The 26,956-nt window shown below is 27.2% G+C and overlaps 1 protein-coding gene and 2 pseudogenes across 5 annotated transcripts; all 3 read right to left on the reverse strand.

The window, feature by feature from the left end:
• Positions 1-156: 156 nt before the first annotated feature.
• Positions 157-24,793, reverse strand: LOC145188615 (kinesin-like protein KIF13A). Of its 5 annotated transcripts, XM_090086928.1 has the most exons (42): positions 24,432-24,793; positions 23,501-23,576; positions 23,137-23,149; positions 20,620-20,677; positions 20,445-20,537; positions 20,247-20,338; positions 19,666-19,754; positions 18,074-18,161; positions 17,591-17,725; positions 16,345-16,503; positions 15,794-16,018; positions 15,497-15,670; positions 15,212-15,346; positions 15,064-15,105; positions 14,867-14,961; positions 14,562-14,680; positions 14,254-14,328; positions 13,912-13,968; positions 13,537-13,684; positions 13,347-13,415; positions 12,806-12,866; positions 12,392-12,485; positions 12,167-12,267; positions 11,537-11,717; positions 11,153-11,244; positions 10,875-11,036; positions 10,230-10,390; positions 9,724-9,771; positions 9,282-9,341; positions 8,723-8,856; positions 8,244-8,409; positions 6,492-6,574; positions 6,252-6,378; positions 5,813-5,868; positions 2,491-2,708; positions 2,224-2,346; positions 2,038-2,091; positions 1,604-1,882; positions 1,459-1,497; positions 1,239-1,313; positions 494-1,160; positions 157-343 (listed from the first exon to the last, which is right to left on the reverse strand). In XM_090086928.1, the coding sequence occupies exons 1-42, from the start codon at positions 24,481-24,483 to the stop codon at positions 249-251; spliced, it is 5,070 nt and encodes a 1,689-aa protein (XP_089943054.1). In that variant the 5' UTR covers positions 24,484-24,793; the 3' UTR covers positions 157-248. The 5 variants fall into 5 exon arrangements, with proteins under 5 accessions (XP_089943054.1, XP_089943055.1, XP_089943057.1 ...); XM_090086929.1 differs by lacking the exon at positions 9,724-9,771; XM_090086931.1 differs by lacking the exon at positions 9,282-9,341.
• LOC149888807 (uncharacterized) lies at positions 3,722-4,548 on the reverse strand (annotated as a pseudogene).
• LOC149888808 (uncharacterized) lies at positions 4,611-5,567 on the reverse strand (annotated as a pseudogene).
• Positions 24,794-26,956: the final 2,163 nt, after the last annotated feature.

Below are 26,956 nucleotides of genomic sequence, written 5' to 3' on the forward strand. Positions count from 1 at the left end.
AACGAATAATGACAACGGATCTGCGCCATTTTAAGTTTTAAGCTCTTTACTTAAAGTTTTTTTTCTTCTTTTATTGCACTTATGATCTTTCTTCTTCGTCTGAAGTAAAACACATCAATTTCGTTTCTTTATCTCTCGCTAACATGATTTGAAAACTTTATTTTTCCGCAGTAAAAAAAAAAGACCTCGTTATTCTTCCGTTTTGTGAGAGCGCATCGATAGACTCATATAAAATATATTTATACTTATCAACTTTTTGACAGTTTGTCAGCGCGAATAAACAAGCCGTGCATAGGTTCACATTTGAAATAGCTCACACCGTTCACTGAACCATCGTTTTTACCTTATAAAAAAAAAAAAAACTTTCAAAAAAATTTTAAAAAATGCAAAAAAAAAAAAAAAATTACAAAAAATTTCAATACCGCTACTTGCAATGGGGAAACCTGCGACGCTTGTCTTATTGGTAAGAGAGATAAAAAAAAAAGCAACTTACCGTCTGGAACACTGAGAGCTAATCCGACCCAAACACCATCAGCAAACTGTGTTCTTCCATAGAAACGAACAAAACCTTCCAAGTTTTCACTTATACGCACTAAATCTCCAACTTTAAGAACAGTAGGAGCTGCGCCAGAAGGGCTCTCAATACTGGGAGATAATTGTTCTTGAATATTATTGGCCATTTCGTTACCAACTCCCTGTTCTTTCAAGGGTAAATCTTTTATCGCTCGTACCATCTCATTCCTTTTTAGGCGTTCACGTTCGAGATTTATTTGTTCTGCACTGCCATTAGGAAATTCAGAGAGAAAACGAGGGGAGAGAGTTGACATATCTTGGGATTTAGCTATTGGTTCAATTTCAAGGTTTTTATTAAAGAAACTACCTTTTGGGGAGGTAGGAGAAACTGACCCATCATCTTCAATTAAGGTGTGGAGATTGTCTCTAGGTGTTAGACTCAAGCGCATTAACAGAGGAGAAGATTCTAATGGTTCCGTACCAACCTCAATTTCGTTATCTTTATGAACTATTTGTGGTGATGCCGATGGTAGTTGATCAAACATATGAAAGCTATGCCGCAAATCATTGTTTTTGTGCGCGCGAGGATTTCGCTTTTGACGCAGTAATTCACCACCATAACTCGCTCGTGATGGTCGTGTGTTCGGCTAAGAAAAAAAGGAATGAATAACAAAACGCTATAACTGCGAATTTAATCACAGCAGATCTAAATAATCTTTACTTACTTCATATCGGGTTCCATTCATATCTACATTAGAGGGGGGAGGAGCTAATTCACTGCTATTTAAATCGCTGTTTGACTAAATTTAAAATTGTTATACAAGTTTGTATTAAATGTAAAATACGTAGCATGAGTATTCCAAGTTGTACTTCCTTAAAAACTAATTTAAAAAGTTAACTATTTAGTTTTATAGGCGAGAAAAATATAAAAACATTTAAACTTACCCCGAATTGACTAGAACGCCATAAATTGGATAAACTTGGCTAGAAAAAAAAACAAAAACATTCTGCTGTAACAATTAATTTAAATTAAATACTCTTTTTTTTAATTCCCTAATTTAACTACCAGGAGATTCTTAAGATGACATACCGAATTAAATAGATTCGGCGTGCTTGCAAATTTTCTCATATTGTTTCTGGCTGTCAATGACTTACTGGACCTTCCTACAGCAGCCAGCTTTTCTTTTACCAAAACCTCTTGTCGTAACTTATGTATATTGAGGATATTCTCAACATGAGATATCCCTTTGTTATACTTTTCAATGGCATCTCCGTCAATCATTTCTTCTCCATCACTACCCACTGCATGAATTGCTTCAGCTGCTTTTTGCGCTAGACATTCGCGCTCCTCAGTTTGTTCACCGGATTGCTAAATTAAAACAGCCATGTTTCCAATTAATTAATTATGCATTTTAAAAACAAATCATTTGTTTATCACATAAATGCATCATATGAGTTTATCGTGCGAGTTTATGACAGGATAAACCTAACTCCTATTCGTTAAAATAACAGAGTAAAACTTACTCGAGGTATATGAGATATAAGCTCAAATGTTACTCCGCATCTGTTAGGAACATTCTAAAAAATGATATTAAACTTAAATTGATTTTTGATTATAGAAAGTAACTTCTAAAAACGTGATCTTTTGAATGCAAAAAGATTTTTTTTTTCTTGATTAAAAAAAAGTAAAGAATGAACATAAGATTTTACTGATTGTCTCCAGAACTTCTTTTTTAAGCTATCTTTTAGACTTGGTCGTTTATACATGCGAACACAGACTCTTTTCCTCAGCACAACATTTACTAATGCAGGACTACTCAGGCGCAATGTCACCTTTAAAAAGATTTTGCGCAATTTTTTAAGACAAATAAATGCAATAGTCACTTTCAGGTAAACAAAATATACTATTTAGAAACCAAATCATGCAAACATATCAGTAAATCAACCTGACAAAAGAGATTTAATTTGTGAACTTACTTTTAAAATGACATAAACTCTCTCTGTATTCTGGGTTACTCGGTTTAAATAAACAGAATCATGAACAGAAGAATCCCAAGAAGCAGTAGCTGTAACACGCTTCTGATCATACTTTAGTATAGGTAATTCAATAATACTGTCTGATTGTTCAAATGATAAATAGGACTGGTGACCAGCTGGATCAGACTCAATATCAGAACATCCACTTAAAGCATTATCTAAAAAATATTACAAATTTATTATTCATATAAAATATTATTAACTTTTACTTAACTGAGAATATTTCTAAACCACAATGCTAAACATAAAGTAATATTTAAAATTACATAACTAGCTTTCACTAAAAGAACAATTTTACAATGGGTTTATTTTTAAATACTTAAACTTTTCATTATATATTACAGTTATTCATAAAACACTAATTCATAAAAACCTTAGCAATTTCAGTAAACTTGGAAATTTAAATATTTCGCTCAGGGATTAGGTAAATTAACATTAACAGGTATGAAAATGAGACCTTACAAGCATGCTCAATTGACTACAAGAAGTGCCTAGAGCTAGTAATTGTTTTCTTTGGCAGAACTCCAGAGTTGTTCACATTCATGTACTTAGTGCTCTACATAAGCCTATTGGATGACAAGTATACTCTACAGTTACATAAGCACATTGGGTGGCAAGTTATACACTTTAAAGTTTACATTTTTGTCTACAGCTTACAGTTTTGTTAATTGTGGATGTTTAGATTCTAGTTAAATCTGAATTTTTCTTTTGAGAGAATTTAAGTTTCAAACAAATATTAAGAACTTGCAAATATAAAAAAATTAGCATTGGTAATTTCCATGAAAATTAAAAACAAAAAACAAAAAACAAAAAAAAAGTTATATAAAATATAAAATAATATTATATATATATATAAAATATAAAATAATGTTACATAAAATAAATAATTTTTATTTCATAAAAATATTTAGCTTTTTTTCTTTTTGTACATTAAACATCATTTGAAATCCACAAAAAAATTGTGGGTTATAAAAGTGCTGTCTTATGTACAATAAGGAAAAAAAAGAAAATTCCAATTTTTTTCTTGGACATGATTTTTTTCTAAGATAGTTAAATTTCAAATTTATCATTTTTTATACCATGCAGATGGTATATAAAAATGATTTTTTTCTTTTTCACCAGATTGAATGTCAATTAATATGGAATTTTTCGGAAAATTAGGAATGGTACAAAAGGCCTCCTTCAAACCCTTTTTATAGGTACCAGAAATACATAACTACCTTAGGATACTCCAGGAACTTTTGTAGATCATTATAGTTCATTTGACAGGTTAAGATGGTTTCATAGGCTGATGTTTTCTACTTTCCAGAATTTTATAAACAGTAAATTCCCTTTCAACCTTGCTTTGGCTGCAAAGTAATATTAGCAATAAGATTTCAGAATGAGTATACCATGATGAAGATCTTACATAATTTTCAATAATTTTCTGTAAATTTTCTTCACGAAGTCTGATAATGGTGAGTTGGTTCAAGATGTGTTGTGACCGTTCTATCTAAACATGCTTCACTTTGATTTGGAACCACATAAGGAAGTAAACTGAACCTAACAATTAACTTAACAAGCTTTTTAGCTCATCTCCCTCTAATTCATGTTTGCATATCCATAATAAAAATAAGGAAGAAACTGTGGTGAGCCACTTTGAATGGACTATAGCGCCTGGTTTTTATTTTGCCAAAATTTCAGTAAGAGTCCATGAAACTACTGTCTGGCATATTTTATAGATATATTTCTGATCTGAAGATAACTTATTTACTGTTTCTTTGCAAAATTCAATTAAAGCAAAGTTTAACTGTGTGAAGTGAACATATTAGACATTCTAACTTTCTTTTAATTTAATCTCTAGACAATTGATACATCTCTATTATAACCTGTTTTTGTAGTTATGCTATTAAAACTGATAAACTTTAATGCATCTTCATTTGCAATATGTTCAGCATGTTTAATCTTTGATTTTTTGGTCGTTTCTCTTTTGGTTGAATGATAAAAAAAATTTACCATACTCATCAGTTAAGTGTTGTGATCTTCCTTTTTAACTTGAGAATGTATTTTTTTTAGTTTCCTTATAAAATGTGAATACATTGTTTTTCTAACTTCTTCCATAAAAGAGAATACAAGAAACATCTTCAGACTCAAATCTATTCTTGCCAATAATCTGACACTCGGAAATAAACTTACCTTTGGCTCTAAGCATCAAATTTTTGTCCAGCAATAAAAAGAGCTGATTCTGGAATAGTTTTAGCCTCCACTAAATCCTTTAAACACTATGAAGAAATTGCAGCAGCAGTTTTTGAAACTTCATATCTAATTGCAGCAAAAGCTGTATTTTGAATCTTCTTAAAATTTTGCTTCACTTTAAAATTCTTACTTTTATCTAATACATCATCTGTGTAATTAGAACATTCTAAGTCACTTTTAAAATAAAACTTTCTTCATTGTTAAAATTTTCCAAAAACTCATTTAATGTCCTTTTAAAATGGCCCCAATCCTTTTCATTGACCTTCTTCAGATTCTGTCCTTTCTCACTACTTACCTCTATTACCTTTCATTTTCTTTTAATCTCATTATAATCTTTTAATTCTATTACAACTTGAACTTTCTCCTCTTCTTTTATTCTCTGTGCTTCAATAAATTCTAACTCCATCAAGAGAATCCTTGGTGATTTTTCACATGTACCGTTGATGTGAACTTTACTTTCACATTCCTGACAATTTGATTCATTGCAGAAAAGAACATTGGCAATTATTTATATCAAGAAATTGCAACAGACATTTAATTATGTTATCAAATTCTTCCTTTCTGATTAACCTTTTTCTACAAATTTCCTATACATAATTATAGACTTTTTTGATCTTTCTGTAAACGGACATCTGCAAAAATTATTGAAGATGAAAAGTCTGAGTTTGCTTCTTTGTCATTGTTTAATAACTTCCAATCTTGTCTCCTTAACCAAATCATCCAATCAATATATTTTTTCTTCTGATGAAACAGTAAACTTAAAAGCTTACTAAAACTTCCAGGGATTTTGCATATTCATTAGTTCTATAATTTTCAATAACATAATGTCATGGACTATAATGCTATACTATTTTCTACAAGTACACATTTTTTTTGACATTTCATTTACTGTTATTAGTATTTATCATTTAAAAAAAAAAGGTTTAAAAACATAATTGAAGAAAAACTACTGCTATTAAAAGCTATGAAAATAACAATTTATTAGAAGAAAAAAATATATTGAAAAAGGTAAAGGAATAATAGGTACCATCCAGGTCCAAGAATATTATTGGAATATGAGTCTCCATACCAGGCAGCGGTGACCTAAAAGTTAGCATTAAATTTTAAATTAAACCAGTGATATAATTATTTCCATATCTTTTAAACTTAAAATAAAGTGGAAGATCTAATACAAAACATGTGTAAATCAGAACAGTACAGTTTTACAAACAACATATTTCACAATTTTAGTTTCATCTCAGTGAAACATAATTTTGTTATTAGACAAATTTGTATTTTAAACCTTTAAGTTATTTTATTTCTTTTGATTCAAAAGGATTTTATTGCGAGAGTCAAATTTTAAGACATAATTATAAAACTAGAAGAACAATTTCTGCAATTTTTCAAAAAAAAAAAAAAAAAATTAAAAAAAAAAAAAACATGCTGCAATTGTAAACTTATTAAACTTATAAAATTAATCTCTTTACCAATCCATTGTGGCACCAGGCACACCACTACCAGGAGTAGGACACAGTATTGCATTTCTTTCTTCTGTTAATGTTACCCATTGGTCAATTAGTAAGCCTTCTTTTTCTTTATCTTCTTGTGTTTTATCTAAAATGTAAAAAAAACAGTTTGAAATTAAACTGGGACTAAAAGAAAATTTTTCAAAATAAAATGATTACACACATCCTTAAATTTTTTTATTTTTAAAAAGCAAATTTTACTTGGTATGTTTAACATTTCTTGAATCTGTTGATCTAAATATTCCCTTCTCCTCATTACTGAATTTGAAAAACGATCACGAATTCTAAATTAACAAAAATATAATTGTGGAAATGATACTTACCTGTAAAAACTTAAACATGCATCTGTAAAAATTAAACTTTTATTTCCTCTTGACATCTTTTTTCTTATAACATAAGATCATGAAAATGTTGTGCAGAATTCAAAAAGATATAAATTCCTTTTTATTTTAATCACACAAAAAAAGTATTTTCTTCTTTATCATACTTTATTGTTTTTTAATGAAACTGTTTCTTGTGATTTTCTAATCAAGGAAGTTTATCTCATTGCAAAGCTAATTGAGATTTTATTTTTTTTCAAAACCATGTTGTACATGTAATGTAATACTTTACATTTAGCAATAGTTTTTTCAATACTGGTTGAGTAAAAGGTTCCATTACCAGTGAGTATCAAAATGCAATGGAACCTCTTTTTCTTTTGCTAGTCTTTGATGTCTTTACTATACTTTACTGCTAGCATTTAATGTACTTTACTCTTTACTTTACTTTACTGTTAATCTTTACTTTAAGTCAAAAAATGCTAGTCTTTACTGTCAAAATTTTATACAATTAAGAACAATTAAAATGTTTTGAGAAAAATTTTCAAATAAGCTTGATTAAGAAAGAAACATGAAGATGTTTTACAGAAAACTAAAAAAGCTAAGGATTATGGTTTTTTTCAGTTTTTAATAGATAATAACAACTAACTTTGATGTCAGTTTTTAAAGAACTCTTTACATTTAAAAACAGCCAAGTTTGAAGTAACAAGTTTACATTAACACAAAAATTTATCATTTAAGATTTGTTTTTAAAATAAATATAAGAGTTTTAATATAATAGCAATTCTAAGCAATTGTCTTCAATGGTTGAAACAAAAGAGTATAATGTTTAAGATTTATTGCTACATTTTTCTAGAATCTTGTAACTTTGCTTGTCTGAATATATACAAATTACTTTAAATTCAATTTATTCAACATAATTACTTGTTAAAACCAAAAAAAAAAATCCATCAGATTTAGACTTTTATTAACTAACTTACGATAATTATTGCATGCTTTTGTTTTAAAGGTGTTCACAAGATTTTAGTAATCATAAGTAACAAACAACTTTCAATTTATTCATTTGTTTTTTTAATAAAGTAGCTTTTGTTTTTGATTATTCAAAGAATCCTTTTTTTGTTGTCACAAAATCAAAATTTTCAATTAAGTAAAAAATGTGCTGCTAAAAGTTTAACCAAATGACACTGAATGTTAAAGCTTTTTGAAAATGTGCTAACAGTGATATTAAACAATTTGAAACAAATGTTTTAAAAGATTTTCATCCTTCTTGCTGTAAATATTTTAAATAGTATTATTTATATTATTTAGACAAACAAAATTACAACAAACAATACTCATTTTAGTGTTTTTTTTTTTGTAACTTACAACATATACAAACACATACATATATATACATATATACACACACATATATTATTCCTATAATATATTTGTGTGTGTGTATATATGTACAATTTTCATATATGTACATATATACACACAAATATATTATAGGAATAATAAAATATTATAGGAGTAATAAATAATAATATTATAAGAGTAATGAATAAAATATTATATTCTAAAGTGTAAAATTAATGTAAAATAATAAAAAGTTATTAAAAGTAAAACACAAGAAAACCAAAATGTTTCATACGTTTGCAAATCTCTCTCTTGATAACTATCCAATCCCCTCTGGTCTTTAGCTCGTACTGCAACACTACCAATAGATATGTGTGTTATAGATTCAACTACCAAAGGAAGATGACCACTAACACCACTTTTTGGTACAACACACTGAACAACTATTCTTCGAGAATAACCTGAAAAAAATGGCCCATAACATATTGAAAAATATTTTTTAATTCCTAATGAAATCATAATAAAATTAAATTGAAATTGAAGAATACTGGTTTTTCTAAAAAAATAAAAGTTTTTTAGAAAACCGGTATTCTTCAATTTCAATTTAATATTTCAATAGCCAATATTTCAAAATTTGTTTTGTGAAAAGGTAAAAAAATATGGTCTACAATTAAAATGACAAAATGAAAAATGATCTACAATCAAAATGACAAAAGAAAAACAAAACAACAAAAAAACAAAAACAATAAAAAAAACAAATAAAAAAAACAACACCTTGTCTTAACATAAAGACTCCCCCAGCTTCTTGCCCTTCTCTTTGAAGTAATTCCACAGGGGAGTAAAAACCTTGTTCATTTAGCTCATGGATTTCACACCAAAGCTCAATTCGACGAGTTAGTTCCTTCCATCTGCAGGGCAATAACAAAATTTATAAAATGCACATATAGTAACACAACAAAAACAGCATGCTGCTGTATATGATATATAGAATATACAAAATAAATCAGAAATATTTCAGTTACAACAATAGTAAAACAACATCAATTACATTAATAAAGAGGAAAAATGTCATTAGTAATAATGAAAAAAATTATTTAGAATAATCAAAAATTAAAGATAAAATACAACACCACTTATGCAAATGCAATCACCAAAACATTCATTAAATTTTTCCTTTTTTACAGCTAGCAGTAAACAATTTTAAAAAAACTTTGTTTTACATTAATGATTTAAAGAGCATAATTATCAAAAAGTTAGTTGGTTATTTTGATGGATTGATATTAAAGAGGTCAATGAATGTTATCCTCTATGATGAGGTGGAGATTGCTTTTACCTCCTAAGTGTTGCAGCATAAGTTTTTGAAGTAATCATGAAATCTGTGTATATGGAACTCCTATGATAAGAAAAGCAAATACAATAAAAACTAAATATCAAAAACAAATAATAACTTATATAGGAATCCCTAAAAAACTTTTGAGAAACACTTTTCAGTGAGCAGATGCCAATTATTAACAAAATTTACTTAAACTTTTATTTTAATACCTCTTTTTACATTTTTATGTCAAAAAAACGATTAATGCTAATGCTTTTTATGGAATTCATATTTAAGTTTTTCTATTGGTTGCAAACGATAAACCGAGCATAATTGATTACTTGAAAACTTGAAATAGTCTTACAACCCAATGAGGAATATTTTGATTTTTAGTATATCAAGTAAATTACTGATGCTTGATATCGTTTACAAAAGCGTACTAAAAAAGAGGAACAAGATATACCTTGTTCGTTCAATTTTTTCAACAACAAGCGAAGATGAATGGTGAATACTACAGACAAAGAGATACAAAATCTTATAAACCAAAAATACTCTGTGTGACATGTGCAAATTGTTTGGGAATGAACTTTAAAATTGATCTTTTAAAATCACTTTTAGGTAATTCAAAGAGTGGAACTTTAATGAACTTTAAAGTGTAAACTGCTCTTATATTAAATATACTCAAAAGTTCTACATCAGTCAAGTATCTATGCCAATGTTTATGCTTAGCACTTTGTTATGAAACTATATGTATTTTTTTTTTAAGATCTTCTACTAAAATAAAATTTATGTTTATGTGATAGCTTAAGAAATATTTTATAAAAGTGTTATGTATCTATTTTAGTCTTCTATACTACTGTTACTTATAATTAATTACATATTTTTGAAGCCTGTATTACTCAATTTTAATTTTCAAATAAAGCAAAAAAAAAAAAAAAAAAAGAAAAAAAAAAAGAGATCATGTTTCACCTTTCAACAAGGGTTTTCATACCATCATTTCCATCTGTTGGTAAATTTAAGGACACAGGTTTCTGATCAAAACCTCTGCTTCGGTTTCCATAAACTTCAACAGCTAACGAGCCATCAGTTACATAGTCTAAGAATTCTTCATCAACATCAATCACAAATTTCTAGAGTAATTAAAAAAAAGTATAAACATAACGTTCTTTTAAATAATAAAATTATAAAGAGGAAAATCAAATATTGTAAACAAATTTAGTTAAAAAAAATTAATGTAATAACAAAAAAAACTAAAAACCATCTAATAGTTATAACAAACCCCCAACCCCCCAACTCCATTCTAATTGCATTTGTTGAACATGATAAAACCTATTTAAAACATTTAAAATTGTTTTCTATATTTAATAACTACTGCATGGTAATCTACACTACAAATCTAGATGTTAGATGCAACATTCATCTGTGAAAAAGCGCAGATAATTCAGTGGAAGAACATAGCTGAAAATCTTGTTACAAAGTTTTTAGTCTATTTTACAGATTTTGATAGTAAAATAATCAAAGTTATTTTTTTACTAGGTTTTAGGCATAAATCTAAAAAATTAACAACTATGTTATAGTTTATTACTATTAAAGTTGTAAATTGAATAACATTACTTTTGTATTTTCAAAAACCATTGAGTTGGATTTTGTGGGTGTAAAAACACTTGCGGTATTCAGTGGTGGTACCACAGTTAATGAGTGATCAAAAAATGTGTACTGGCAAAAAACATAGTTGCACAGCGTCAATGGAAGTCCATGAGCTTCTTTAATAGTTATCTGTAACATAAAAAGTAATACAAAAATAAAATCAAAGAAAACTTCTGAAAAACATTTTTCCAAATTATATTATTGAAAAAACTACTCCTAAAATAAAGCACACAACAAAAGAGTACCTGCACTTGGATCCTGCTACTGAGTGCAAGCCCTTCATTATCATCATTATCGCTGTAGCTGTCACTATCAATTGATGCAGAGTTTAAGTCATCTAAAAAGTAATTGCATAAAACTTGTAATTGCTATAAATATCAATTTTTTTTTTTGGATTTATTTAAAATTATTTTTAATAAAAATTACATTTTTAAACCTTGATATTGAAAGTTTAAATCTTAAATATTAACAGTATTAGAAACATTTTAAAAAATCATCTCTTATCAAAGTCTTAAGTATATATCACTTATGCTACCACTAAAAGTGCTATCATACAATCATTTAAATTTAATTACATCAATTTTTTAATATAACTTATTGAAATACTTAGAACTAAACACAATTTTAACCTGGTATTCTTTTAATTTCTATTGCCAGTCTCCCACATACTTCTCCTTGTTGACTGATGATTGGAGCTGAATAATCTAGAGGAACATTTTGATATAAGCATTCTAGCCATACAGTAGCAACTCCAATCAATGTGTGACATTCCACTTCAAAGAACAAACCATCATCATCATCATCATTTATCTATAACATAAAGAAGTTTATACATGCATATATATATATATACTTATATATATATGCATGTATACATACACATACATATATACATATATACATACATACATACATACATACATACATATATATATATATATATACACATATATATATATATATATATATATATACATACACATATATACATACATACATACATACATATATATATATATATATATATATATATATATATATACATACACATATATACATACATACATACATACATACATACATACATACATACATATATATATATATATATATATATATATATATATATATATATGTATATACGTATGTGTGTGTGTATGTGTGTGTATGTATGTATATATATAATTATCATAGAAATGTAAACATAGAATTAATGAAAAATACAAAATTAAAGGTAAAATTTTGAAACTTGTACATACATTAGGATGTTGAACTGTCAGAAGAGGATGTGTTTCCATTGCTGACTGATAAACATCACGCATGTCAAAAATTTTGTTACTTAATTTATCAACAGACCAAACTACAAAGAAGAATATTCAAATAAACTGCAAAGAGAAAATAACTCAAAGTCAAAATTATCATGATAACTACTTTGAACATAAAAAAACACTAAAAATTCAATGTTTAAAATAAAAAGTTATCACCTTGTGTTCCCCTTGTCTTACTTCTTACTATTATTGCAACTTCACTGGTAAGAGGACCACGAGAAACACCTTGACTAAGACTTGCAGTTGGTATCTTTACAAAAAAATTTCAATTCATACAAAAAGAAAAACCTGTTTAATAATGCATTCATTGAGAAATAGTTTTAAATTTATCAAAAATATCTGAAGGCCACAATTGAAAAAAAGTCATACTTTACTTTTATCATTTTGATAAAACTTTAAATTTCAATTCTGATAGCTCTTTCAGAGGAGTCTGATTGGTTTTCTAGCTTTTTTTTTTCCATAATGGCCCTCATACAAATACTAGAACTTAATAATAATAAAAACCCAGAGCAAAACAGTGGGTGTATTTATTATATCCTTTACCAAAAACAAGAGAGTAAATTTTTTTACTTGTAATGTTACAGCAAATTCTGAATCTTTTTTCATTTCAAAGCTCAACTGATTGGCTTCCCTGTAATTAAAAAACAAACAAACTAATTTTCTTAGGAAAAGGGGAATATATTTCACAATGAATACATTTTTTATAAATTTTTTGTAAACTTCCCTCATATAGAATTGAACTAATCTTTTAATATTTCTTTTACCTAGTAAGACTTGAATATAGAATACAAAAAATGAATTAAACATGCAAAAAAGATATTTTCAATTTTTGCATTTGTGTAAATAAAGTTTTTTCATCAAACATTTTTTTTTTGATTTCTGATTTTTGATATTAAAAATATAAATTAGCATGGGAAGTAATTATTTTTATTAATTTAACTTTAGTAATTTTAATTTTTTTAAAAATGTGTATTAATTCAAATATAAACCATTTTTAAAAATAGCTTTCAAACTAAATTTACAAATTATTGCACATTATTTATTCAATTTCTGGTAAAAATATGAAGAAAAAAACAAAACATGAGAAGCACAAAAAAATTAGCAAATCTACCTGACAAGTACATTAGCTCTTATAACTTCCTCTCGTAACCTGCGAACACTTTCCTCATAAAACAATTGGCTAAAATTTAATATTAATAAAGATATTACTCTGAAATACTTTAAATGAATAATAAGAGTAAATGAAAAACCATAACAACAATAATAATTAAACAGAAAATAGTAACAATACTAAAAGTAACCTGTCAAAAAAAGTGGGGGTATTTAGAAAACGATCTTCAGATACATAGCCAGAACTTGCTCTCCCTGTTACTAAAGATTCTGGTGTCTTTTCTCGCCTTAATTCTTCAAGCTTTTGCTCATACATCTCTTTTTGTTGATCAAGAGCACCTTTACATATATTTGATATTATTTTACTATAAATATTATACAGAAATTCAAACAATAAATGTAACTGAAATGATGTCCACCAAGTGTCTTACATACTGACAGTTGAACTTGATATTATTGCATTTAAATATATATATTCAACTATAATTAGAGAATTTACAATTCCGCTCTATATAACTTATATTCATTGCAGCAATCTATAAAAAAACTGATGCAAAAAAAATTACCTTGCTTCTCCTTTTCATGTTGATGCTCTAGTTGTTGTATAATTACTTGAATTGGTTCTAAACAATATAGCTTGTAAATATTTTATCAATCTGTAGATTATAGCATTTTTAATCATAAAAAATATCCTAATAAGTGCACACACACACTATTGTGAACTTATCTACTTATCTTCTAAATTGCCAATATGTTAAAATAATAATTTGTAAATTTTATACCTTTGAGCACTCAATGAGAAATAAATAAATTTAACTTTTCTATGACTTTTAATCATTTTAAATCACTAAGCATATGCATAAAAGTATTTTTAATTTATATAGTAAAACAATTTTTTTCCTACATACCTCCTAATGAATCAAATTCATTCAGAAGAAGTTCATTTTGAGCAAAGTCAAAATCCATCTGGACTTCAGTTTCACCTATTTTAAATAAAACTTGCTAAAATTATTATTTACCTATATTACCTTTTCCACATTCTAAACTATAACAACTATTATAATGATGATTAACTAACAATTATATAATAACAACTGAGTATTTATAGAGTTATCTATACTACATTTATTACATTTTTATTATATATAACTAAAAGTTTTTTTTATCAGAGAATTTGCCTTGGAATAAATTCAGATGAAAAAGCTAAACTATTCACCTGGTGGAGGAGGTGCATGAGGACAGTTTATTCTGAAAAAGTGATGATTTCCCCATAATATCCGATCACCATGTCTGATTTGTGTGCGCTCTTTAACAACTTGACCATTTACACATGTACTAACATTTTGAGAAAAAAATGTAATTAACTTTTTCTGAAAAGTAGAAACACTTATTTCTTAAAGCTGTTTTTGTTTAAGCAAAATATTTAAAAAAATGTTCAGACCAGCTCAGATCAGATATAAATATAAAAAAGATCAAGTATAAATATAGAATTCAATAAAAATATTTTTGCATGAAAATTACCGGGCTCCTTCAAGTGGCTGCAAATATGTGATTTCATCTTCAATATCAATAATACAATGTTCAGAAGCAATCCCAAGTCCATTTAAGACAATGTCCTAAAAAAGATTTTAAATTGAATAGAAAATAAGATTATGGCACATAAAAGTTATTTTCTTTGCATATTCTTCTCATGCACATATGCAAAGCTAAATTTTAACCTGAGTGATAGGAGCATCTGAACGACCAATTTTTGTGTGACTCTAAATAAAAACTAATGAATCAGAAAAACTGAAAAGAAAAAAATTTAAATGCAATTTTAAAAAGTATGTATGACTAAAATCACCATAGAAAAACAAGAACTTGTACCTGCAAATAGTAAACCAGCATTTCATTTAAAGATGGATCAGCATTTAAGTTGACAAGATAATATCGACCTTTCTCAACAGCTATGCCAGAGTCTTGGATACTAATTCCCATTTTTTCTAAGATTTTATGTCGTTCCTAAATATTATAGAAATGCAAGATAACTTTTAAATTAATTTTTAACCTATTTAAAGTCTTTTTAAACTATTTAAAGTCTAAAGTCTAAACAAACAAAAAAAAACCAAAAAAAAAAAAAAAAAAAACCAAAAAAAAAAAGGAATTACTTACCTGCTGAATGACTTCTGTTTGCTTTTCTTTTTGCTCCCAGGTAAGAGAAGCTTGCTCCATTAGTTTCTTACTTTCATCAAGCTGCTCTTGCAGCACTTCTTTTTCGCTACGAATACCTCGAGACAATAATTGAGATTTCAACCGCTCAACTTCTTCACGCAACTCTCGAATTAACTAAATTTTAAAAATGCAGGAACTTAAAAAAAAAACAAAAAATAGTAGTGAACAAAGAAAGAAATAATAAAGTCTAAAGTAAACTAATGATGAACTAAAAAAAATTATTTAGGCAGTTTATACCAAAGCATTTGGATCTTCATTTACAACAGCATGATTTTCAATACGCTTTGCTCGGTCTGCATAACGTAATGTTGACAATGTTTCATCATAGTTATCTCCAGAGGGACTCAAAGTGGCAACCATGACTGTACGAGAATTACCACCTAAATTATCTTTTAATAGCCAAGTAAGCACTGAGTCACGATAAGGGACAAAGTTTGCCTTTTTTGATTTTTTTCCTGCAGCCTAAAAATAGAAATGATTACATAATCTTCTTTTACATCTATAATAGGAGGAAATTGTTTTATAAGTATTAAAATGTTGCACAGTTAACAAATGTACATTTTATTTAATTCATTTATATCACATAACATTTTAAAACATACTGTCTAATTCATCTTACAAATGCCCCTTTTTTTTTTACATATAACTGCCTACGTTTGACTGTTTTTAGTCAAGTTTCATCTTACTAACTTTCATTTTTTTATAAAATGCTTGAACTTCCTTCAACTGTTTGAATAAAATATAAAATAAGAAAGCCCATTACTATCTAAAAAAAAAAAAAAGATCACCTGATCAGCTAAAGTAGATATAACAAGACCAAGAGTAGTCAAGGATTTGTTTATATTACCACCTTCTTTTAAACGATCACCAGATGCATTTGTCTTTGAAACTCTCTCACTTCCAGCAAGATCAACCAAACTGATCTTGCTAACTCTCTCACCAGTAGCCTAGAAATGTAAAATCTATATATTTTATTATTAGTGGATGAAAAAATATAACTTAATAGAAATGCTTAGAAAAAAATAGATATTTTTCTCTGAAGCTAATCATGTCCAGAAGATATAATTAACCTCAGACAGAAATGTCTATAATGATTTATGAACCTAAAAATAGTCTCTTTGAGCAAGAGGGTGATGTCTTGATTTAGTAGAAAAACCTTTATCCTTTTGTAACAGAGCAACCTTTTAAAAAAACATGTAACAGCATAAGACAACATTTTCAAAACTGAAATGGCTTGAAAAAAGCATAATTTAAAAAGGATGCTTTAATTCTTTTACAGAGCATATTAGTGTCCTCATTTTCTACTGAAAATAAATTACTTAATGCTGTCCTATCAGTCAGATTGTGGAGTCCTAAACAGTAAAATTCAATAAGGTTCATTAACTAATTGTTATCAAATTAGTTATTTAAATTTTATTAAAACATTTGTATAATTATCTACTTAGTGTTTCAAATTAAATCTTTATACTTTTAACTCTTTTAATTATATTTCATTTTAAATGAAACTAGACTTTAGAACTCCACAAAATACAATAGCTTATGTGCAAATCTTTAAATAAAATATGTCTTAGTGTTTATGTAAACTAGACAATATGTAACTATAACAACAAAAATGTATTAATCAAACATAATTTATATATATTAATTTAAAGTGGAAAGTGTCCTGAAAACAACTGTATAATTAAACTATTGTATAATTAAAAGATATAGATATGGACTGAGTGCAGAAAACAAAAATTTTTTGAAAAGAAAATATACAAAAATGACAAAAAGTAAAATCAACCAGGTTGCTACTATTTTGACAATAATCCCAAAGAAACTATTAGAGGAGCAAAAAATTGTGAATTTTGACCACACACACTCATAGATTGTTAAAAACAAAGACAAACATTATAAACCATCACCAGAAATCATTAGTGAGCCTGAGCAGCAAAAAGTGATCATTTGCCCTAAATGTGGATGCTTGAATAAAAAGATTTTTAACAAGAATATTTTGGATGACTTATATTGAAAGTCTAAGCAATTTCAAAATACCTTGGTAACTTCATCATACTGAGCTTGTGTCATAATAACATTAAAAACAGCATGTGATCGGCTACTTTCAGCATTCATACTTGTTGCTGCAACTGTTCGAGATTTGTTTCCTTCTATTATAAGATTCTCTATCGCCTACAAATAGTAAAACTATCCTATTTCAATACTTTTTTTTTTCAAAACTGCTAATCTTTCTTACATATTTAAAAAAAGATAACAAGAAAAATAAAAAATGGGATTTAACTCAATGATGCTTAAAAGGAAAATAGCAAGAAAAAATGTCAAATGACACAAAAATATGAAGTTCAGATTACATTTGTTATATATATTAAAAAAATTTTTTTTTAAAATTAAATTTAAAGATACAAAGGCGCCCTCGAATGGGGACATTTGCGACCTTTTTTATTTTTCTAAGCATCCTCAAATGAGTAAAATTGGCATTAATAAATTGAACAGAGAAGAAAAGAGAAAAAAAATCCCTACCTCAAAATCATTCACTAGTAATTTTGAAAGCCCATCAACATATGGACCCAGTATAGCATGTTCTCGCACACGTAAACTGTGTTTTTCACTTTAAAAAATGTAGTCATAAAACATCAAAAAATATACATCATCTAGATAATGATACAATCTTATCAAAAAACTAGAAATATTACAGTCATGATCAACAGTTTTGAACATTTTAAAAACTTACAAAAAATTTTAAAAACTTATAAAAAATATTTTTTTAGAGCAATATTATTATATACATGTGAGAAGAGAGAATTAAAAAAAAAAAAAAAAAAAAACAATTAGAAAAGATGTAAGCACAGATTTATTTATCCTGTCATAAAAATAAATGATAAGATATAGCAACAAAAACAAGCAATAATAGAAAACTATGAAAGCTCAAAATTATAGTTCAAAGGGATTTCTTGGATAAAAAAATAAATAAACTAAAGTAAGTTTTTGTGGATGAACAAAAAAAGAAGAGTAGGAATTTTTGATGAACAGGAAAAGCAAAGAGTTAGACAGAAATCAGAGAAAAATACTGGTTAAAGAAAAGTAAGCAGAAGCTTTGCCATTTTTGCCATTTCTAATAAAGAAAAAGAAGAAAAATTTAATTAAAGAAGAAAAAGTAAAAGAGGAGCAATTGATAAAAACAATTGTGTTACATGTACAGTATTAGACACTACAAGAAGACAAAGAAAATATTATTTGTAGTTTTACTAACATAATGAATAAAAGAGTGCTCCACCATTACACATTAATAGAATATTACATTGAGAAATATTATAATTACAATTTACTGAGGATGAACAACAACACCCCTAACTCTTTTACAATTAAACCTTGTCTTACCTAACCAAACAGTCCCCAGACCATCAACAAACCTCTGTATTCCTTCCATTTTACCCTTGAACCCATACCTCCTTAAAACTCTGTTAACCATCTATCACACAACCACTCTTCATATAACAAACAGAATATTAAAAACTACCACCCTCACAGTAATGTAATACCTAGCTGCATCATAAAAACATTGAAACTATATCATGAAACTGTTGATTTTAAAAGCATTCATAATCATCATTATGCAAAAATATAACCTGCTTGCTAGTGCTCCTGAAATTTCATTAGGTATTTCCCTACCTTTCTCAAAAAAAAAAAAAATTGCTTTGCTTTCTGTCAGAAATACAAGCACTGGTCAAAGACAAATTTCAAGGATGTAATGTTTAGCAATCAATCATAAATGAAACAGTTTGGTTACCATTTTACAAAGATTAGACGCCCACCTTGCCAACAATACAACCCCAAATGTATGTTTACTACTATAAGAAATTGTCCCAAAGTCATGATTTTGGATGTCAACACAGGGTTTATGCCTCCTAACACCACAATAAATGACCATATATACTTTGGAATAATTCAAGAGAAATTTGAAATATTTGTAAACATAACCAAAAAAAAACAAGGACCAATAAATTAAACGGCCTACTTAATGGAAATCATGTTGTTTTTTTTTACATGATTTGAACTTTTGATCATGACTGTATATAAAACTCCATATTGACCATAATAACAGCAAAAAGAACCTTGCAGGAGATAATAAGTCTCGAACTTTTTCATTGTATATTTCCATATAAGAAACTTCAACTTTGAATGTTGTGTTTTCATCTGAACTCTAAACAAACCAAAAAGTTTTAAGACAAACTATTATTACACACATCCACTATACACACTAGGGTAACTCTTAAAACAACATTTTGAAAAAAACCTACTCCTACCCCTTTAATTTGTTCTATATAATATTAAAGCACTAGGTTTAAAATTTTTTTGAACAAAAATTATATTTAGGAGAAGCTCAAGAACCTTAAAAATTTGACAGGTCCCTAATATATGGAAAAAAAAAAATTTTCTCAAGTATGTCAACCTGGTACTCAAAAGAAGCGAAATTATATAAAAACTTCAAAAATAACAATAAAAATAATTTTTAAAAAACTTTAAAATATTGATTTTTTTTTTCCTAGCTAAAAAACAATAGTTTTTATGCATTTATATCTGTAAAAATTATTTTTATGAAATAGGATTTTCATTTTTGAATTTTTATATAGGTTTTTTCAAAAATGTTGTTTTAAGAGTCACCCTAATACACACATGCACACATTTTATATACCTGGTTGATTCTTTCAAAAAGGGAGTCACATATCCTAGGTATAAGTCCTTTTTGGCCAGGGGCACCCATCATTGAAAAACTTTTTCCAGAACCTAAAAATTAATCTGCTAATTATATATATATATATATATATATATATATATATATATATATATATATAAGATGGAAACAAGTAAAATTAAAAACAAAAAGATCAACCTGTCTGTCCATATGCAAACACACATGCATTATACCCATTGAAAGCATTCTCTAATACATCTGTTCCAAGACATTCAAAAACATACTCTTGCCCTAAATTAATATAAACAAGAGAAACTGAAAATATTCTTCCTCTACTGAGAGAGTTCATAACTTATTACTTCATAAACCATACCTGAATATCGTGGATCATCTTTATCCATGGACCAAAAACAATGATCAAAGGTAAACAACTGAAAGTGTAAAAGACTCAGGCTTTTCAATTATATTCTTAAACTAGTTGCAACTAAGAACTCTACCTAGAACTATGCTCATATATATGTATATATATATGAGTGGCCCTTACTTTTAAACTTTAAAATGGTTTAGCTCACAACCCCATTTTTTATTCCAATCATGAAAATATGGGTCTATGCAAAATTATAACTCAATTTAACAATTGTGATTCAACACTTCAAATTTTTGCCCTTTAAGTCATTTTTCAAATGAAAAGTGTAAAAATAATAACCACCCTGTGCTAAATGCTTTGTAAAATTATTTTTTAACTGTCTTAATGAAAGACTTTTCATTTTTTATTTCAAAACTATTAGTGCTCATGTAAAGTGACTTTTATGTTGACTTCTTTTTAGACTATGAAATATAATCAAGTTAATCTAGGAGCTCATCACAGAAATTAAGAAAGGATTTTCATATCTGTCTTGTTGGCTACATTTCACATTAATTTCTCGAAGTCAAATTGCCTTCTATAATATAAGAGTTATAAAGCTTACAACAAAGGAAAGTGCAATACTGATGATTCAAGAAGTTTCCAGGTTTTGGCAAAAAGCACAAATTCCTACTAAAAGAACTGACCACTGTGTTGAGAAGTTGCTGAAACTGCATGATGAATGAAAAGGCTTACAAAAAATTATTGGAGCTAAGAATTTTCTCTCTTGGCAACACTCTGAAAAATGCAATATTATTTTGTATATGAAGAGCATTGATTCTCAATTCAGTGAAGCTACTGCAAAAAAATTTAATCAAAATATAATTTGAATTAGTGAACCCAAAACAGTAATGTTTAAGGTTCACTAATTCAAATTATATTTTCATTCAATGGAAATTGTTTTTCATGAAAATGATTTTGTATTTTGTATAACAGCTCTAAGGTGTAGTAAAAAGAACATGATTGATATAGACAAGAGTATGCCACTTTTGAACAAAATTATTTAAACTAGGCATTTGAACATGACCTAGCAGTTGTCTGATTGAGTTTTGCACAGTTTCTTACTTGGTTGTTTGGAACAAGAATAGGGGTTAGAAAGTGCAACATTTTCAGTTTCAAAAATTTCAATACAGCTAAGGGTAGCCCTAATATATATAAATCACCACAATACAGCCACTAAGCCATTAAAATTCTGCATATAAATTTATATTCAGCATATGATACCATAACTACCAAGTAATAGAAACTGCATTTGTTATAGTGAGTGGACCAAGTAAAAAAAACCTCAAATGTTTTGCTAACATGCATCATTACTTTTCGGACCATGCATTACAAAAAAACTAAGACATTTTTAAAACAAAACTTGATAGGAGCATTTTTTGATTAAAAGCTAAAAAATGAAGAGATCATGGAAAAGAAAATTTAGACCATAATCATTTGTATTCACCAAATCAAATTAGAACATTTTTTATTTAAAAATATCTTATGGTTTGAAAAACTTTAAACACAAGTTGAGTATTTTTCTGACAATTAATGCACTAATATGGATATAATCATTTGCTAAATATTTTGTAACATACTAATTAAATATTTATAAGCCTTCAAACATGCAGTTATATTAGTTGATTCAATGAGATGAAACTCAGTAAAGCTTTAGAAAATCAGATAACAGAAGAAGTTTAAAAAATCTGAGATGATGCACAAAAAGCCTCACATGAGTTGAAATGAAACTTTAAAACTTATCTTTTCAATATAAATCTATTTTATTATAGAAATCCTATTATCAAAATTTCACCATAAGTTATTTATAAAACAAAGTAATGTGCGGGTCTGACTTTTTTAAACATAAATATTTAAATTAAATAGTCTCAAACTTTAAAAATTAATTTCTCTTTGGAAACTTCTGTCAATAGTTTCCAAAAAAAATTAATTTTAGGTTGTTTTTTTTTGTGTGTTTATTCTTTGATTACTCTATAAAATATGTTTTCAAACTTTAAAAAATATGAGAACACATATTTTTATTTATAAAACTAAAATCATTAAACATTGGATCCCATTTTAAATTTTAGTTTTACATTTTTATTTCTTTTAAGGTGAAGCAAGCAAAATTACATTTTTAATATAACTTTTTTTTTAAACTTTTGATGTAGAAAAAATAATTGTTTTACTTGTTTAAAATCAAACTTATATAACTATGTTTAAAACAAACATAATTAGGCTCAATTTATTTTAAGATACTTTTTATTTAAATTACAAATATATGTTATCTGTATTTTTTATAAACAGTTTTAAAGAAGTTTAAAAAACAGTTTTACAAACAGACAAAAGGTGTCAATATAAACAACAAAATATAGAATAACACAAAAATCTGGAGAAAAATCTAAAACATGCTAAATATCTAATGCATTGACAAATATGCTGTTTTAAGAAAAAAAAGCAAAAACAAAAAATATTCCAAAGAAATCTTCAAATATGAGTGAACCATACCTTAGGTGATCTCCTAAAAAAGAAATGAACTATATTCAAGTCTGTTAAAACATTTAAACTGTAGGGGAGGTGAAAATATACTATATATAATAATAACAAAAAAAAAAAACAACGAAGGTATCAATTGAATTAGAAAACCTAATGATTAACCCTCAACAATAATTTATTCTCATTGCTAATGTTGAAAACTTAAATATTTTAACAACAAAACTCAATGAAGTATGATGGAGGGTATATATATATACACACACACACACACGTTTGTGTGTATCAGTGCACATATTTATGTATATATATATATATATATATATATTTATATGCTTAAGATGGCTCAACTTTCACTGTCACAACAACTTATACTTACTTTTCATTTTTAGGTGGCTTTAAAATGGTTTGACTGTCTTTCATATCAATTACAATATCTATTCCACAATCAATTTCTAGAGAGTAAACAAGAATTTAAATAATAAAAGTATCATTTAATTTTTATAAAGATACTTATATGAATTAATGCAAATATACATACACATACACATACATGTGTGCAGATTTTATTTGTATGTATGTATGTATGTATGTATGTATGTATGTATGTATGTATGTATGTATGTATGTATGTATGTATGTATGTATGTATGTATGTATGTATGTATGTATGTATGTATGTATGTATGTATGTATGTATGTATGTATGTATGTATGTATGTATGTAAGGTTTGGGTGCTAATTAGCCTCTCTGTTTCAGTATAAAACTGTCAGATTAAGATTGTTTATCATTATAAAAAAAATTCTATGAAAGCTAATTTTCAAAATAAAGATATACTTGAAATCACTTATGAATAGTATTTCATAAATGTATCTGTAAATGAATTATACTTAATGTCATTGATAACAATGTCAACTGACAGTCATTAGTTCAGTTGAAGTACAACAGAAAAACACATTTAAAAAAAACTGTGCAACAAATTGACAGAGAAACTTCAATTATAGAGGTATTTTAATTGAAAAGAGAAGCAAATATTATAGCTTATTAAATGGAAGCAAATTTTACAGCTAAGCAAATCCATTTGTAGCTACTTAAAAACAATATGATAAAGACTAAAAAGTTTAAACCAGTGAAGTTAGAATATAAATTGATTTAAAAATATGTTTAAGCTGGCTAACTTACATTATTATTTAAAATAAGATAAGGGTAGATAACTATTTTATATCATTATATAAGTTATCTGCTGTATAGCCAACTAATTATACACCTACTGAGTATTTATAATACGGAACCTAAAACAATAAATTACCTCTTCGATTAAGAGGACGAACACGAACAGCAACTTTAACTTTCGAAGACATCTCTTGTTATTGACGACTGATGAGGTAATATAAAATCAGTATCATGAAAAAATCGAGTTTTCCTATTCTGAGGAAATAATGAATTTTAGATAAATCGACACTTTTGGGGAGCAATTATACGAACATTAATTAAACTGACTATTCCGTACTATATTTTCGTGGCAATAAGAAAAAAAAAAGCGAGCTGAACAACATTGTTTTTTAAATAAATATTCTATCGCAACGTTGTGTCTGAACCGCCATCTTGATATATTTTGATTCCGAATATTGTCAAGAACCCAACCTTGTATTTACCGGGCGATTGCGATATAAAGTTTGAACTTCTGTGTTAAGTTTTGAGAAAAAATTACCGTTTTAAAACAGACAGCCGGACTGCTACATCAGACTAGACAGACAGATAAGTCATTAAGTACATACGTACGTGGGAAGGCAATTTGGAAATCGGCATTTATCATGAAAATATTAAAGCTATTACTACTTTTATATGATTGTAATTAATTTTTTCCTAAATATCTTATTTGATGCAGAATTTAATTTTTTTTTCAGATCAACCTAAATATGTTAAGCTTCAGAAACAGATGAACAGCTTTATTGTTCTATTGTTATTGTTATTGTTATTTTTTAATCATGCATAGCAAACATTCGCGGTAGTTGTTTCTATGGGATATGATTCAACGCGGAAAAGATTTTATTTCTTTCTCTCCATCTCTTTTTCGTTTTTAAACTATCAACAACAGTTCTCTCCATTCCATTCTTTTTCAAAGAAATAGGAAACTTAGTGTGTGATTTGTACCCTGTCTCGAAAACAAAATAGATTTTTAGCCAATAGCTCCAAAGTATAATATACTAAAGACATTTTTTATTAGCTTTAATATGTTGAGACATCAAAAAAATAAAAGAAAACTGTTGCCGTAGATATGGGCCATTTCCATATAAGACAACTTGAATTTTGAATTTTTAAAGTGAAAATGTGAAAGCCGTGTCAAAACGTCATTAGTTAAAATATTCTTCTTGATTTACAGTTTATGCGAAATGTTTTGAAATCCATACCAACAAAAATGTAGAAGAATTATAACGCTATTTTAATATTTTGCTTTCCTTTAAAAAAATACAAAAACTTTCCTTTTTCACGTGTCGAATCTTTTTTTTATTTCTACTTTTCGTTTCTTTTTGCTTTGTTTTGATTATATTTCAGCAACTTTTTACTTCCACTTTGACGTATTTTGAGCAATTTACCTGCATACCTCATTTTCAAGCTGGAGTTTTTCAAAATCTACACTGAAGCATTTTTTAATAATAATGACTAAATTAAACTGTGTAAAAAACCCATCACTAAAAGACACTTCCGATCTTAATTAGTAGTTTTTACTTATAAATTAATTACGCTCATCAATTAATCATACCAATTAAAAAAGGCATATTATTTGTTACATTTGTTAAACATATCAATGAATATATTCAAAAAGGTTACCTTTTGTTGTTATTCATCATTATTATTAGTACTAAAGTCAAGGAGGGCCAAAAGGGTCCTGGGCACCAATATTACCTGACCGAAATATTAAATCTTTCGCCACAAATTTTTTACTTTATGGTAAGTAGTTTATGAACACAGAAAAAATTCACAAATTTATCGCTAAAATTTTTTTTTTATTAAACCGTTTATCTATAAAATATATGCTTATGTATAAGAAATAATAACAAGCAATTATTTTACTTTAATGTTTCATTCATTTAAATCATGTTGAGTGATATTTTACTGCATTTTATACTTTTATGATTGATACCAAATCAGTTCATAGATAAATTTGTAATATAAATATATAAAAAAATATATTTATAAAATGAATATACAAATAAAGGATTAATATTCCTACATATTTAAAATTAAAAAAATATATATATTTGGCAAAGTTTAAAATAAATATAAAAAAACTAGACAACAGACTTTTGATAAAATATAACATAAAGAGGTTGTAAAAATTCTATAGCATTGTCTACGTCGCAAAAATTAAAGAATTCATCTTCAATCTCATACAAACCCTTTTCTTCACCTCTTATCAATACGTCATTTTGATTTCGAAGAACAACATTTACAGCTTGCGAATAATTATTTATTTTGGTCGATAAAAAAGTGTGAGATGCACACCAGCGTTCTCGCCTTAACGGTTTAGTAGTCCAAATATTTTTTGTTTTAGGATAAATGACATTTTTCATATCATGAATATTTATTTGATTTGCTGACATTTCTGTGTCTGGTGAGCGATTTTCGGTTTTTTCGACATTAAAATTTAACAAGTTTAAACACAACTGAGTATTTTTATTCCAACGCTCTGTTGGCATGCAAACTGCATGCTCTGATGCTTTACCTTTAGTAAAGCGTTTCTTCCACCAGCATTTATTTATATATTCGTCTGGGTCATTTGACTTACATCTTCCTTTTTTTACACATTGTATTTTGTCAATGGCTTTAATC

Source organism: Hydra viridissima, unplaced genomic scaffold (assembly GCF_058129835.1).
Source record: "Hydra viridissima isolate aposymbiotic clone 2 unplaced genomic scaffold, HvirCarnegie_v1 scaffold_5, whole genome shotgun sequence".
Taxonomy (NCBI): domain Eukaryota; kingdom Metazoa; phylum Cnidaria; class Hydrozoa; order Anthoathecata; family Hydridae; genus Hydra; species Hydra viridissima.